We start from the raw sequence: 11,770 nt of genomic DNA, 5'->3' as shown, positions 1-11,770 counted from the left end.
CAGCCCCCGCCAGCATGGCCAATTGGCCATGCTGGCAGGGGCTGATGAGAATTGTAGTCCATGAACATCTGGAGAGCCGCAGGTTGCAGACCCCTGGCCTAAAGTGATACATCTGGTGGGGAAAGGGTTGCCATTTCCCCCCTGACAACCAGTGGGAGGAGGCCTATCTATTCCAGCATCACAGCAGTGTTGTTGGCAAAATGGGAACACTCCAGTATTCAGGCAAACACCTTATGGTAGAGGCCATTTTTACCACAAATTTTTACCCAAATCCCAGAGCGTCGCACGTCACCGACAATATAATAATGCCAGTGCATACCGAAAGCGACATTACTGCATCCTCAGCAACCTGTCTGTATGCAGTGGTGGGATTCAGCAGGTTGGCACCACTTCGGCAGAACCGGTTGTTAAAATGGTGCTTGTAAACAACCAGTTGTTAAATTATTTGAATCCCACCACTGGATGTATGCATAAAAAGTTGCAGATATGAGTGTGGAACAGACTGGGAGAGATGTAGACAGAGGCAGTTTTCAGTGAGCTGAAAACCCCAAGCAGCATCTTGCTGCCTAAGGATTTGATATAACATAACAGACCTGAAAGGGAGCCAGCATGGCGTAGAGGTTAAGGTGTTGGACTAGGTCCTGGGAAAACCAAGTCTGAATCCCCACTCACACCGTGGAAGCTTGCTGGGTGATTTTGGGCCAGTCACATACTTTCAGATCTGACCTTGGCTAGGATTTAAATGGGAGTCCTTCAAGGAATACCAGAGTGCTACAGAGGCAGGCATTTCTGAACATGGTGTAGTCATTGAGGTTAACAATAGTTATAGAGAAAAATATTCTGTCCCTTCATAGCGACTTTATGTATAGAATGGGCACCTCAATTTTTTCATAGCATAAAGGTGAATAACAACGAAAGAAAAAACGTGAACAACAATAAAAGAAAAAAAACCTCCTGAGTCAGCCTGCAGGGAGGCAGGGGCATGAGTTCTCCCTGTGCACCTGCAATGCCCCTGCTTGTCCCGCCCTGCCCCCAGAATGCCCCCGCCATACCTCGGCCACACCCCCACACAGGTGCATGCCTGGGGCATCGTGCCCCCCTGCCAAGTTGGCGCTACGCCACTGCTGAGCACCCTTGTATAGGATTGCATTGTGAGTCACATGCGCGCATATTGAACATGCAAGTGCAAACAAACCCAGTGTAGGTACATCAGATGAACATGTCAACCTAACAGGAAAATCAACTCTTCTGTGCTGGTGGTATAGATTTCACACACACACACACACACACACACACCCATTAATAAGCTATAATCAGTTTAGTTCTATATGATTCAATCTCCTTTCCACTGAGTTCATTTGTTTCTTAGAAAAAGATTTGTAAGTAAAAATGAAGGCGACCTATTATTTTATCTTTCATTACTGAACAAGCAAACCCCCAAAGTCAGTGAAGTTTGACATATGAAAAGTTTGCACATGGATTGATTTGAATAGGGAACACTTTGAAATCTGTTATTTCTACCGTCAATATTTTATTAAAAATTTCCTTGTAAATCTTGCTGGGTCTTTATTACATGTAGCCAATAACAACAAAATTTTTTCCTGTGGCTAAATTTACACTTTCACTCTCCCATACATGCAGACCAAAGAATCTGCAATCCAGTGGATAACAGCTCCCTCACTAGATTATTACAATATGGCTGTGTTCAAGAATCAAGAGTGCTGTATTTTCATTAGCGTGGTTTTTTTTTCTTTGCTTGGTGAATGATTATTGCCTTCTGAAAACTTAATTACTACTTTACTCAGAAACATAACATTTCTCATTGAATCAGCTTTGCAATTTTGACATCATAAAGCCTTCACTTTGTGATACATTAATTACAGATCAAGGATATGTGCTCAGTTTTTCAAAAAAAATCATGAAAAAAATTCCATATTCTACAATTAACTTCATTTAAACCAAACATCTCCTTGATCTCTGTAGTTACTACACTGCAATTTAAATTATTTTTCCTACTGAAATTCTTAAAATATTTTTGCTGCAATGGGGAAATCAGGAGCCCAGTGTGGCTAATTTAATCCCAGTAAATTGCAGTGGATATTATACAGAACACTTTGAAGATTTACAGGTTTTAAATCTTTCTCATACTTTAACATTCATTATGACTGGGAAAACAGTATTGTACTTACCTCTAGCTATTGTTCATCAAGTGGTCTTCTGTGCAGGCACACATGGAGACTGTACATGTGCAGACCAGACACATAGATCAAACTGCAAAAGCTTCTAGAAAACTCAGGCCCGAAGGGGTGCTTCCCCCCTCCTCTCCATCTTGTGCTGGAATTAGCGACTCTTCCTGCCCAAATGGGCATATGATGGTGGGGTGGGGGGAGCACTCTTCCCTTAGTTCTCCTTTCGCCAAAGTGAAGAAGTGTGAGCGATGTGCAAACACAAAGAAAGGAGGGAGGAATATGTGCCTGCACAGAGGACCACTCAGCAGAGGCGTAGCTGGGCCAAACTCTGCCCGGTGCGCAGTGTGTTCTTTCTGCCCCCCATGGCCCCCCATGGCACCCCCGTGGCACTTCCCCGCAGCACACACCCCACCCCCCTTCCCATACTTACCTACATTCCTTTTCTATTTCTAGTACTTTCTGAGGCTGAAAAAAGCAACCTCTTCACAGTTCAGGGAAAAAACTGCCTGACAAACTATACTTCCCAGGAGACCTTGTGAGCCCCAAGGTCTCCTGGGAACTGTAGTTCCTCAGGCAGCTTTTAGCCTGAACTGTAAATAGGCCACTTTTTTCAGCCTCAAAAAGTACTAAAAAAAGAAAAGGAATGTAGGTAAGTGTGGGAAGGGGGACGGTGTGTGCTGCGGGGGGGTGCCGCAGGGGGACTGCGAGGTGGCATGGGGAAAAGGGGAGGGCGCGGGAGTGATTTTCTGCCCCCCAGGCATGCGCCCGGTGCACGACGCAGCTCCCGCCCCCTTGGCGCTCTGCCACTGTCACTCAGGTAAATGCAACACTGTTTTCATCTTCATGAGGAGCAGCAGTGGCGTAGGAGGTTAAGAGCTCATGTATCTAATCTGGAGGAACCGGGTTTGATTCCCAGCTCTGCTGCCTGAGCTGTGGAGGCTTATCTGGGGAATTCAGATTAGCCTGTACACTCCCACACATGCCAGCTGGGTGACCTTGGGCTAGTCACAGCTTCTCAGAGCTCTCTCAGCCCCACCTACCTCACAGGGTGTTTGTTGTGAGGGGGGAAGGGCAAGGAGATTGTAAGCCCCTTTGAGTCTCCTCCTGCAGGAGAGAAAGGGGGGATATAAATCCAAACTCCTCCTCCTCCTCCTCCTCCTCCTCTTCTTCTTCTTCTTCTTCTTCTCCTTCTCCTTCTCCTTCTCCTTCTCCTTCTCCTTCTCCTTCTCCTCCTCCTCCTCCTCCTCCTCCTCCTCCTCCTCCTCCTCCTCCTCCATGGATTCTGTGCTGTTCCACTTCAGAGATTAGCATGCTCACTTACAGTGGAGGTGGATATACAAAACAATGATTGTAAAATTGCTCTCCTAACAGCTGCCTCATTCCCAGAGCCCACATATATGTAATAATGTCAGATTACCGTAGACAGCAATGACCAGGCTTCCACGCTACATATGTCTTGCACATAAATTCTGGAGATGAAGGCAGATATGGAACTTGGGCTTAGTTGAGTACCTATCCTTGAAATAGTTTGGATTTTTAATCAGCCATTTTTGCTTATGTGGGTATATTTATTGTATTTTATATGATTCTCATCTAGTTAACAATATAAAATTTGATGTATATTTATATCACATTTATTAATTTGTATGGTATTATTTAAAGTATTTTCTATTACATTGTAGATTGTTTAAATATATGCTACTTATTGTGGCTAAATGCACCTGTTTATGGGCAGGCTCAAAAAACTGCTCTGCTGCTGAAACTGTGAATCAGGAAGAAGACCCGGATGGTCCCGTCCTTTCCTACTTCATTAGATGTTCCTTACACTTGAAGACTTCTTCTCACCTTGGAGAACCCTTTTTACATTTTACTTGCACTTACCTGTTTGCACTGTGCTGCACACTTAACCGGTTCTCTGGCTTGTAGATTTTATTTGGTACTTTCTCAGCACATAGCTGTATTTATTGCACTTTTTAATCTGTTGTTGTTCGCTCTGTCTTTGTACCATTACTTTATGCATGTTGTGCTCTTCTGACTCTTACTTATCTAATACATACTTGTTACAGTTTTTTAGTAGTCATTAGTGACGGTTTTTGTTGTTGTTGTTGGTTGGCTTTATCCCCACCACACTCTGTTTCATTTGTGTTTACCTGGTTGAGGATGGCCAGATATCTTTTGGGCCAGGGATTACCGACAAGTTGGTATCCATTGAGCAATGGAGATGGATTTGGAGAGGTGGTCCAGCAGATACTGACTGCTCAGGACTTTGAAAGTTAAAACCAAAACCTTGAACTGGACTCAGTTTTTCTCTGGCAACCAATGCAGCTGGCAGAGGACTGGACGAATGCAGCTGCATTTTGAACCAGCTGGAGTTTCCAGGTCAGCCTCAAGGGCAGCCTAGTGCAGAGCAAGTTAGAATAGTCTAATCTGGAGGTTAGCATTGCATGGATCATTGTGATTAGATCAGGGCATGATAAGTAGGGAACCAGTAACCTGGCCTGATGAAGATGGTAAAATGCCAGTTTGGCTACTTGTGCAATCTGAGTCTCCATAAATAGTGAGGCATCAAGTATTACACCTAAGCTCCTGACGGTCATCAAAGATATTCATTGCATCCTATCAATAGCTGGGATTAACCAACATTTATTATCAACAAAGTAATGCATTGCCAGAGTAATGCAACTGCGATTTAGAAGAGAAAAACTGCAACAGACAAGCAAGAAGTATGGTGGTGTAGCTGGGATAAGAAACCAGTTACAAAAATCTTATTTTTGGATTTGAGTGGAGGACTGGCCAATGAAGCCTGGTTCTACAAGTCACAGTCCAGGGGAGCTCCCTTTGTGTTGCACCATCTGGCACCCTCCGTGGAATAAGAGGAGGATTTCTGAATGTATACCCCACACTTCTCTCCTGAAAGGAGACCCCAAAAGCCCTCACAGCCTCCTTTCCTTTTCCCCTTCCCAAAACACAGCCTGTCAAGGTGTGGCTGACAGAACTTTGACCAGCCCACGGAAACGTTGCTGGCATGTGTTGATGCGCACAGCTGTCAGTGTTAGGTCATCAGCACGACACTTTGGGAGGGGTGTGCAATGGATGTCAGCTGGCAAGGCCGGGTTGCAGAAATGGCAGTTACAGTAGTCGAGTAAATGACAGAGTTAAATAAAAGGACACAGCTTGACACACTAATGAAGTTTATTAACATAGTAAAAACAGGAATGCATTTTTGGGTAAACAGGCATGAAGATATTGTACTTTCTATACCGGGGAACAAAAGCAGTAGGCCAGCCTTGACAGAACTAATTCTGCCGTGGACGATTGCAGTACAGGAAAGTTGCTAGGGCCACTCTCACTGCCTTCCCCTGTGCAAGGTTACACTCCTCAGCATGGCAGCCTTCATCCTGTGCAATTATCACAGGTTGCTGCTCCTCCATTTGAGTTAGTAGGGCTCCCGCCCTGCTCTCATTCTCAGGGACATCATGTTCCTCTGCCTCACACAAGTTATGGAGAACTATGCAGGTAGCAACAAGAGCATTGACCCTTTCTACCCGTATTGGCAATTTATACCTGAGGCATCTCCATCTTGACTTTAAACGGCCAAATGCCTGTTCAACAACGCACCTGGCCCTGCAGATTTTCCTGTTGAAGAACCGCTCTATCGCGTTGTGAGGCGGAACATATGGTTTAACAAGCCACCTGCGCAAGCGGAAGGCACCATCTGCCAGAATTAGGGGTGGTATGGCCACCCCGTGCACTGACATTACGGGAGTCACAGGGAAGAACACACCCCTGTCCATGGGCTGCGTGAAGTGGCATCCACGGAATACGTGTGCATCATGACTCCTTCCTGGGTGACCAATGTCCACCTCAAAGAAGCGACCCTTGTCGTCACACACAGCCATTAGGACAATGGGGGCCACCTTTTTCCTATTGATGTAGTCCGTGGGGGCGTCCAATGGGTTCTGTACCTGGATGTGGCATCCATCAATTGCTCCAACACACTGCGGGAAACCCAGGTTGGCTAATCCTCGCATTACCTGCAGGTTATGGGGAAACAAAGAAACCGTACATTTCATTTAAAAAATTGGACAAATTGTAACAGAGATCACATGGCGGTGACAGAAGGTTGTGTGCATTACAGATCAGGGGTGTAGTGTCTGGCGGTAGCTGGCATTGCTGCCCTTTTTAGCTCCAACCAATAGGCCTGGCAGGCATGGCTGTCAGGACAGGTGTGTGGGAGGGAGGAAGCCTCCTGACTGGCCATGCCACCCTGCTTCCCCCAATCTGAAAATGATTTAAATAAATCCAGAACTCTCAGTATTTAGCCGTTTTGCCATAACATGAATGTAAGCGGGAGCAAACCTTTCCCACTGGATCTGCAAAACGGACAACCCTCTTGAAGAGAATGTCTCTCACAGTGTTGCAGAACTCATGGACGGCCTCAAAAGCCATGGTGGTCCCCACTCCAAATGGTTGCCGAAGCTCTCGGAAAGAGTTTGGACTGGCCAGGTACCATATTGCCATCCCCACTCTCATCTCAATGGGCAACGCTGGGGTGAGTGTCCTGCCGCTGGAGTGTGGGCACAAGGCTCTGTGCTATTTTCTGGAACATTCTGGTCATGCGGAAATTTTTGACCCACTCCTCATCACTCCAGGAGGACCAAACGCAGTTGTGCCACCAATCTCAGCTCCGATGCGGGTGCACCCCGAAGCGGCGGGGTGTTGCCACAGCAGCTAATGCAAGCCATCTCCGACACGCACGTGACCTGCGTCCAGAGTCTGATTCCATCGCGAACACCTCTGGCACATTGGAATGCCCAATCATTGGCTGCATAATGGCTTGTGCCGCCGCCCTAAGCCTGGTCCATTGGCATATGAGCAGCAGAATCATTAGCATCAGCTCTGACTCTTCAGGCTGCAGAGGCATGGCTGACTGTGCAATATGCAACATGCACTATGCTCACCGCACGCAAGGAAGCAGACCAGGTGCTGGAAACCAGGAAACCAGGAAAGCAGGATTCAAGGCAACTGTTTAAGGAAGCGATATTTTGAGAACATGGGAATTTGTTACCGCGAGAACACAGCCGAGCGATAGCCAATGGTGACGAGATCTCTTCCCACTCACCGTGAGATTTCACAAGGTTATGGTAGCCAATGGGAACATTGCAGTGTCGTCATCACGTGGTCACGTCACAGTGTGACAACGTGATGACAGGGGCCAAACGTCACTAATAATAACATGTTCCGGGATCGCCCAGCGCAGCCAATCAGGAACTCTCGCTTGCATTGTATCTCTGCGGCGTACGCAAACCACCGGGGTTTCTGGAGCAAGAAGAAGATCCATATCAACCGAGTGATGTGTGAATGATGTCGAGCGACAAAACGGCAACAAAAAGGTCGGGAAGTCGCTGCGGATTGCATTAATTCCAGAGCAAACCTTGTGTGCGAAAAAGCCCATATTGTGGCCTTCTCTGAGACACATAAGGCGATCACAAGGCTTGTCATTCTGAGCCATCTTTGTTCCGCATTGTTGGCATTTCTTAAACGACATCATCCCAGCTCAATGAGGGAAAGACTCGTTTCTGAGCGAAGAGAATACCTGAGTCCTGATGAAGAAGTGCAAATAATTGAAGTACCTCAGGTAATTGAAGAGCTGAAGCTACATAAGTTCTCTCTTTGTGGGGGGAAGGGAGAACCGAGAGAAGAGCACTCCTCCACCCCTCCGTCACATGCCTGTTTGGACGGGAAGAGCCATTGATTTTGGTGTGAGGTGGAAGGGAAGGGAAGGGAAGGGAAGGGAAGGGGGAGCATTTCTTCAGGGCTGAGGTCTCCAGAATCTTTTGACACTTGATCCCTGCAGCTGGCAAGCGCCTGCACGGCCCTCACGTGGGACTGCCTAGAAGCCACAAAGATGAAAATCATTATTTGTGTGGGAAGTCCATGTACACAAATGGGCGGATAACATTGTATATACACTCCATAGAAATAAAAAAGGATATATGTTCTGTGTAGACATCAAAGCATGCATTAAGAGTTATGTTCAGTTTTTTCAGCATTACGTACTATCAGTCCCAGCATGCTTTATTTTGTGACCCAGAACTACGAAGTAAAAGGCTCTAAAAGTGCTCAACCCAGAACAAAAAGTCATACAAACCCATCACATGTTGGTCATTCTTTTGTGAATTGATTTACTTTTGCTTCTCTGTGACATCATAGCAGCTAAGCCAATTATAGGTAGAGAGGCCGTGGCAACTTGCAAATCTCCAATGTTCCATCTAAGCTAGTCCAGCAACTCCATTTGAAAACCGACTGCCAAGAAACCAAAGGTCAAGAAACCTTAAATTAAGTACAGGTTTGCTAATTATTCTTAAGTTGTAGTTATTAAAAATGAATTCTGCTCCACATTATCACTGTAAAGCCATTTCCCCCATGTATAGAGATGTCCACGTCTTCACCCTCTGGATTTAATGGGAAAAGTTCAAGAAGGTCTCTTGAAAAATACACAACACATTGAGTTTGTAAAAGAGTTGGAAGATATTGAAAGAAAAATCTGGAATGGAACTGACTTAACAGAACTTTGATCATAAAACCGGGAAGAATGTTAATGAACTGTACGTTGGAAGAAAGACTGTGGGATTGCCTCACTTGTAAGCAATTTTCAAGGCAGAAAAAGAATTCTGGCAACAAATGACCGTGCTAAGAATGTCGGGTGTCTCCTTTGATCAAAGGAACTCCGTGTACTTGTAAGTTGTAATGGGTGTCATTTGTCAGCTTGCAATGGATGGATGCTTCACTTTCAGATATAGTGTAATTTTGAAGGATACAGCAGCTTTTGTGGCAAACGTGTCCAACAGTCAAACTTAACTGTGTTTGGGTCGATCAGACATGAGCCAAGCAGAGAGTCTGTTTGGTTCAGCGCCGAACAATTCAAGCACCTGCTGTGCAGGTCTGCGCTGAGTTTTGGCAAAACTGTGTGGACACAAAAGTACTGCTGACCCAAGTAGAGTGGCAGCCATCAATGTTGCTAAGGACAACTTTGGTGAATATTGAACACGACAATTTTAAAACACAGCAATTATTTAGGATTTATTTGTATGATTTGTGTCTGATTGAACTGTCATTTAAACAACTGCGATTTAAGCTTGTGCAGTGGTACTGTGGAGTAGAACATCGGGCTTTGTGAGAACTCCCAGGCATGATTGTCCCAAGAGTATTGAATGCAACTACCTACCAATTGACAGATGGTCAATAAACAGTTCCTCGTCTTACAGGGCTGTTGTAAGCAGTATTGAGATTATGTATTTAAAGTGTTTTAAACTCTGCCAAAGCACTGCGAAATACGGTTATTTAAAAAGCTATTTTTAGCTCAGATCGAGGGCATATGGGATTGCTCAATCACTCCTGCTTTGATTATCAAGGTGAACAAAGCAAACTGTTTTGTCTGTCAGCAAACCCGTGCAGATGAATAGAACAGGAAGGATAAGGACCGGAAAACACTTTCTTCACTAAATACGTCTTATAAATGATGAATGACCCTAGTTTAATATATATATAAAATTTCCACCCACTTTTATTCCTTATGGACACCCTTGTGGTCGGTGAGACCACGTACGATAATAAATTGAACATGTATTCGCAAAGGGTTTCCTCAGATCATTACCAGCCTGTCAAGTGTCAGATGTTTCACTTAAGACAATTTTGACTCGCCTTTTCTTTCCGAGTGCGGAAACTGACAGCCGACCAGCTACAGGGTTGGAACTCAGCGACGCCTGGTCAGGTTGGTTAATGATGACACTTGCCAAATTGCGTGCCTTGAGCTTCCTCAGGAGTTGTCTCTTGGTGGCCGTAAAGCCGCTCTCTCATTAATGCGGCCTCAGGTCCCTCTGCATTGCTCACCAATTAGCTTGTGTTTATACACGCAATTCCCATTCCTGGGCTATGTGGGACTTCACCCCAGATGGTAACAATCAGGAATGTGACCTCTTCTCAGTGCCCCCGTGCTTCTGTTTTTTTCCCCATTTACTTTCAGCTTTTCTACTTACACACCTCCAGATTCCAAGATTGAATGTTGCAAATGAAAAGGATCACACAGTCTTCATGGATGGGCCGACCGATGGAGGGTTCTGAAGTCTATTAGTTTCCCTGGAGTTCTGAAGATTCTGAAAGACCCCAAGTTTAGGCTGATGCCAGGTTCTGTTTAACTTTCATGCGGCTTTACTAACCAGGGTTTCTTTTCTTTTTTTTAATTGATTTATTGTATATCATACAGTAAGAAACAATACACAAAAGTCAGTGAAATGAACATTTCATATACCATTTAACCAATTCACTAACTTATCTACATTATTCTATTTGGTTTAATAATAATTAATAAAATTAATTCTTTCTAAGGTTTCCCTTTCCAAATAATATAGTAGCCAAGTATCGAACTTCCCCACCGAGTTAGCTGAATCTGGAGAGTTAAGAAAAAACAACAATCATATATTAAACAATTAATAGTCTTAACATAAGTAATACTCCTCTAATATTATTCCTAATATAATCTCAGATATATCTGTTTATATTTAATTTTAATATATGTATTAGTTTTCCATTAACACAAATTTGCTTAATATTGAATTTTTACTTTCCTTTCCCAAAAACAATAAATATGCTTTCCAAGTATTCTGAAATTTATTCCATTGTAGGTCCTTTACAACCTACTTTACTAACCAGGGTTTCATTGTATGCCTGTGAATTGTTCAATTTATATTACTTGGTAGCTGACTGGTAGAATATGGACTGAGTCACTTATTGCTTCAATTGCTTTCTGTTTTCATACCACACTGTTGCTGTCTCTATTCTCTCTCCTCTCTCAGTGATACTTCTTAACAGGTACACACTTTCAATAAAATAGGCATCTGTCCCAGTTAAGGTCTACATAGAATAAATCCTGCCAGCCAACAAGGCTTAATCCCAAGGAATTGTCAATAGAATTGCAACTGTAAGAATTTAAGGTGACACATAAAGCAATGAAATCATGTTAATACATGATGATACCATACCATGAAACACACATGCTGGAACATGAGAGCTTAGCATCAGGGTGTAAAATGAATCAAATGCACCATGCATAAATGCTGACATCCTAAAAACCTGACTATCAAAATGCTCTAAAGGCCATGCGATTTTAATGGAATTATGTCCTCTTAAATCCAAGTCTTTAGGTTCCACTAGGTTGTGGATATAGCTATGTATTTTCCCCTTTCAGTTTGTGCAAAATTACCACAGAACCCAACTGTGTATTTATTATAGAACAATTTACTTTTATAGTTTTACTTTCTAGAATTTATTACTATTAATTTGCATGTAGCGTTTGCCTTATACTGCAATATTTTTAGTCACCATCCTTTTTCCAAAACAAGAGGGTGGATCAGATAGACCCCAAGTCTGATCCAGCAACACTTTTCTTAAAGGTATAAACAGCTGATCCTTTGGGTGCTGTGTGGTTTCCGGGCTGTATGGCCGTGTTCTAGCAACATTCTCTCCTGACGTTTCGCCTGCATCTGTGGCTGGCATCTTCAGAGGATCTCTGAAGATGCCAG

At 44.0% G+C, this 11,770-nt stretch overlaps 1 protein-coding gene and 1 long non-coding RNA gene across 2 annotated transcripts; both read right to left on the bottom strand.

Annotated features, from left to right (window-relative positions):
• Nucleotides 1-5,456: 5,456 nt before the first annotated feature.
• Nucleotides 5,457-6,710, bottom strand: LOC125425622 (putative nuclease HARBI1). The gene is made up of 2 exons (XM_048483193.1): nt 6,549-6,710; nt 5,457-6,223 (listed from the first exon to the last, which is right to left on the bottom strand). Exons 1-2 carry the CDS (start codon nt 6,708-6,710, stop codon nt 5,486-5,488), a joined length of 900 nt encoding a protein of 299 aa, XP_048339150.1. The 3' UTR covers nt 5,457-5,485.
• Nucleotides 6,711-7,800: 1,090 nt separating this feature from the next.
• On the bottom strand, nt 7,801-10,347 carry LOC125425623. Its single transcript, XR_007243397.1, has 3 exons — nt 10,233-10,347; nt 8,341-8,495; nt 7,801-8,082 (listed from the first exon to the last, which is right to left on the bottom strand). It is a non-coding gene; the product is annotated as an uncharacterized LOC125425623 (long non-coding RNA).
• Nucleotides 10,348-11,770: the final 1,423 nt, after the last annotated feature.

This window comes from Sphaerodactylus townsendi, unplaced genomic scaffold, assembly GCF_021028975.2.
Source record: "Sphaerodactylus townsendi isolate TG3544 unplaced genomic scaffold, MPM_Stown_v2.3 scaffold_969, whole genome shotgun sequence".
Taxonomy (NCBI): Eukaryota; Metazoa; Chordata; class Lepidosauria; order Squamata; family Sphaerodactylidae; genus Sphaerodactylus; species Sphaerodactylus townsendi.
This window is presented reverse-complemented; position numbering and strand designations above follow the sequence as displayed.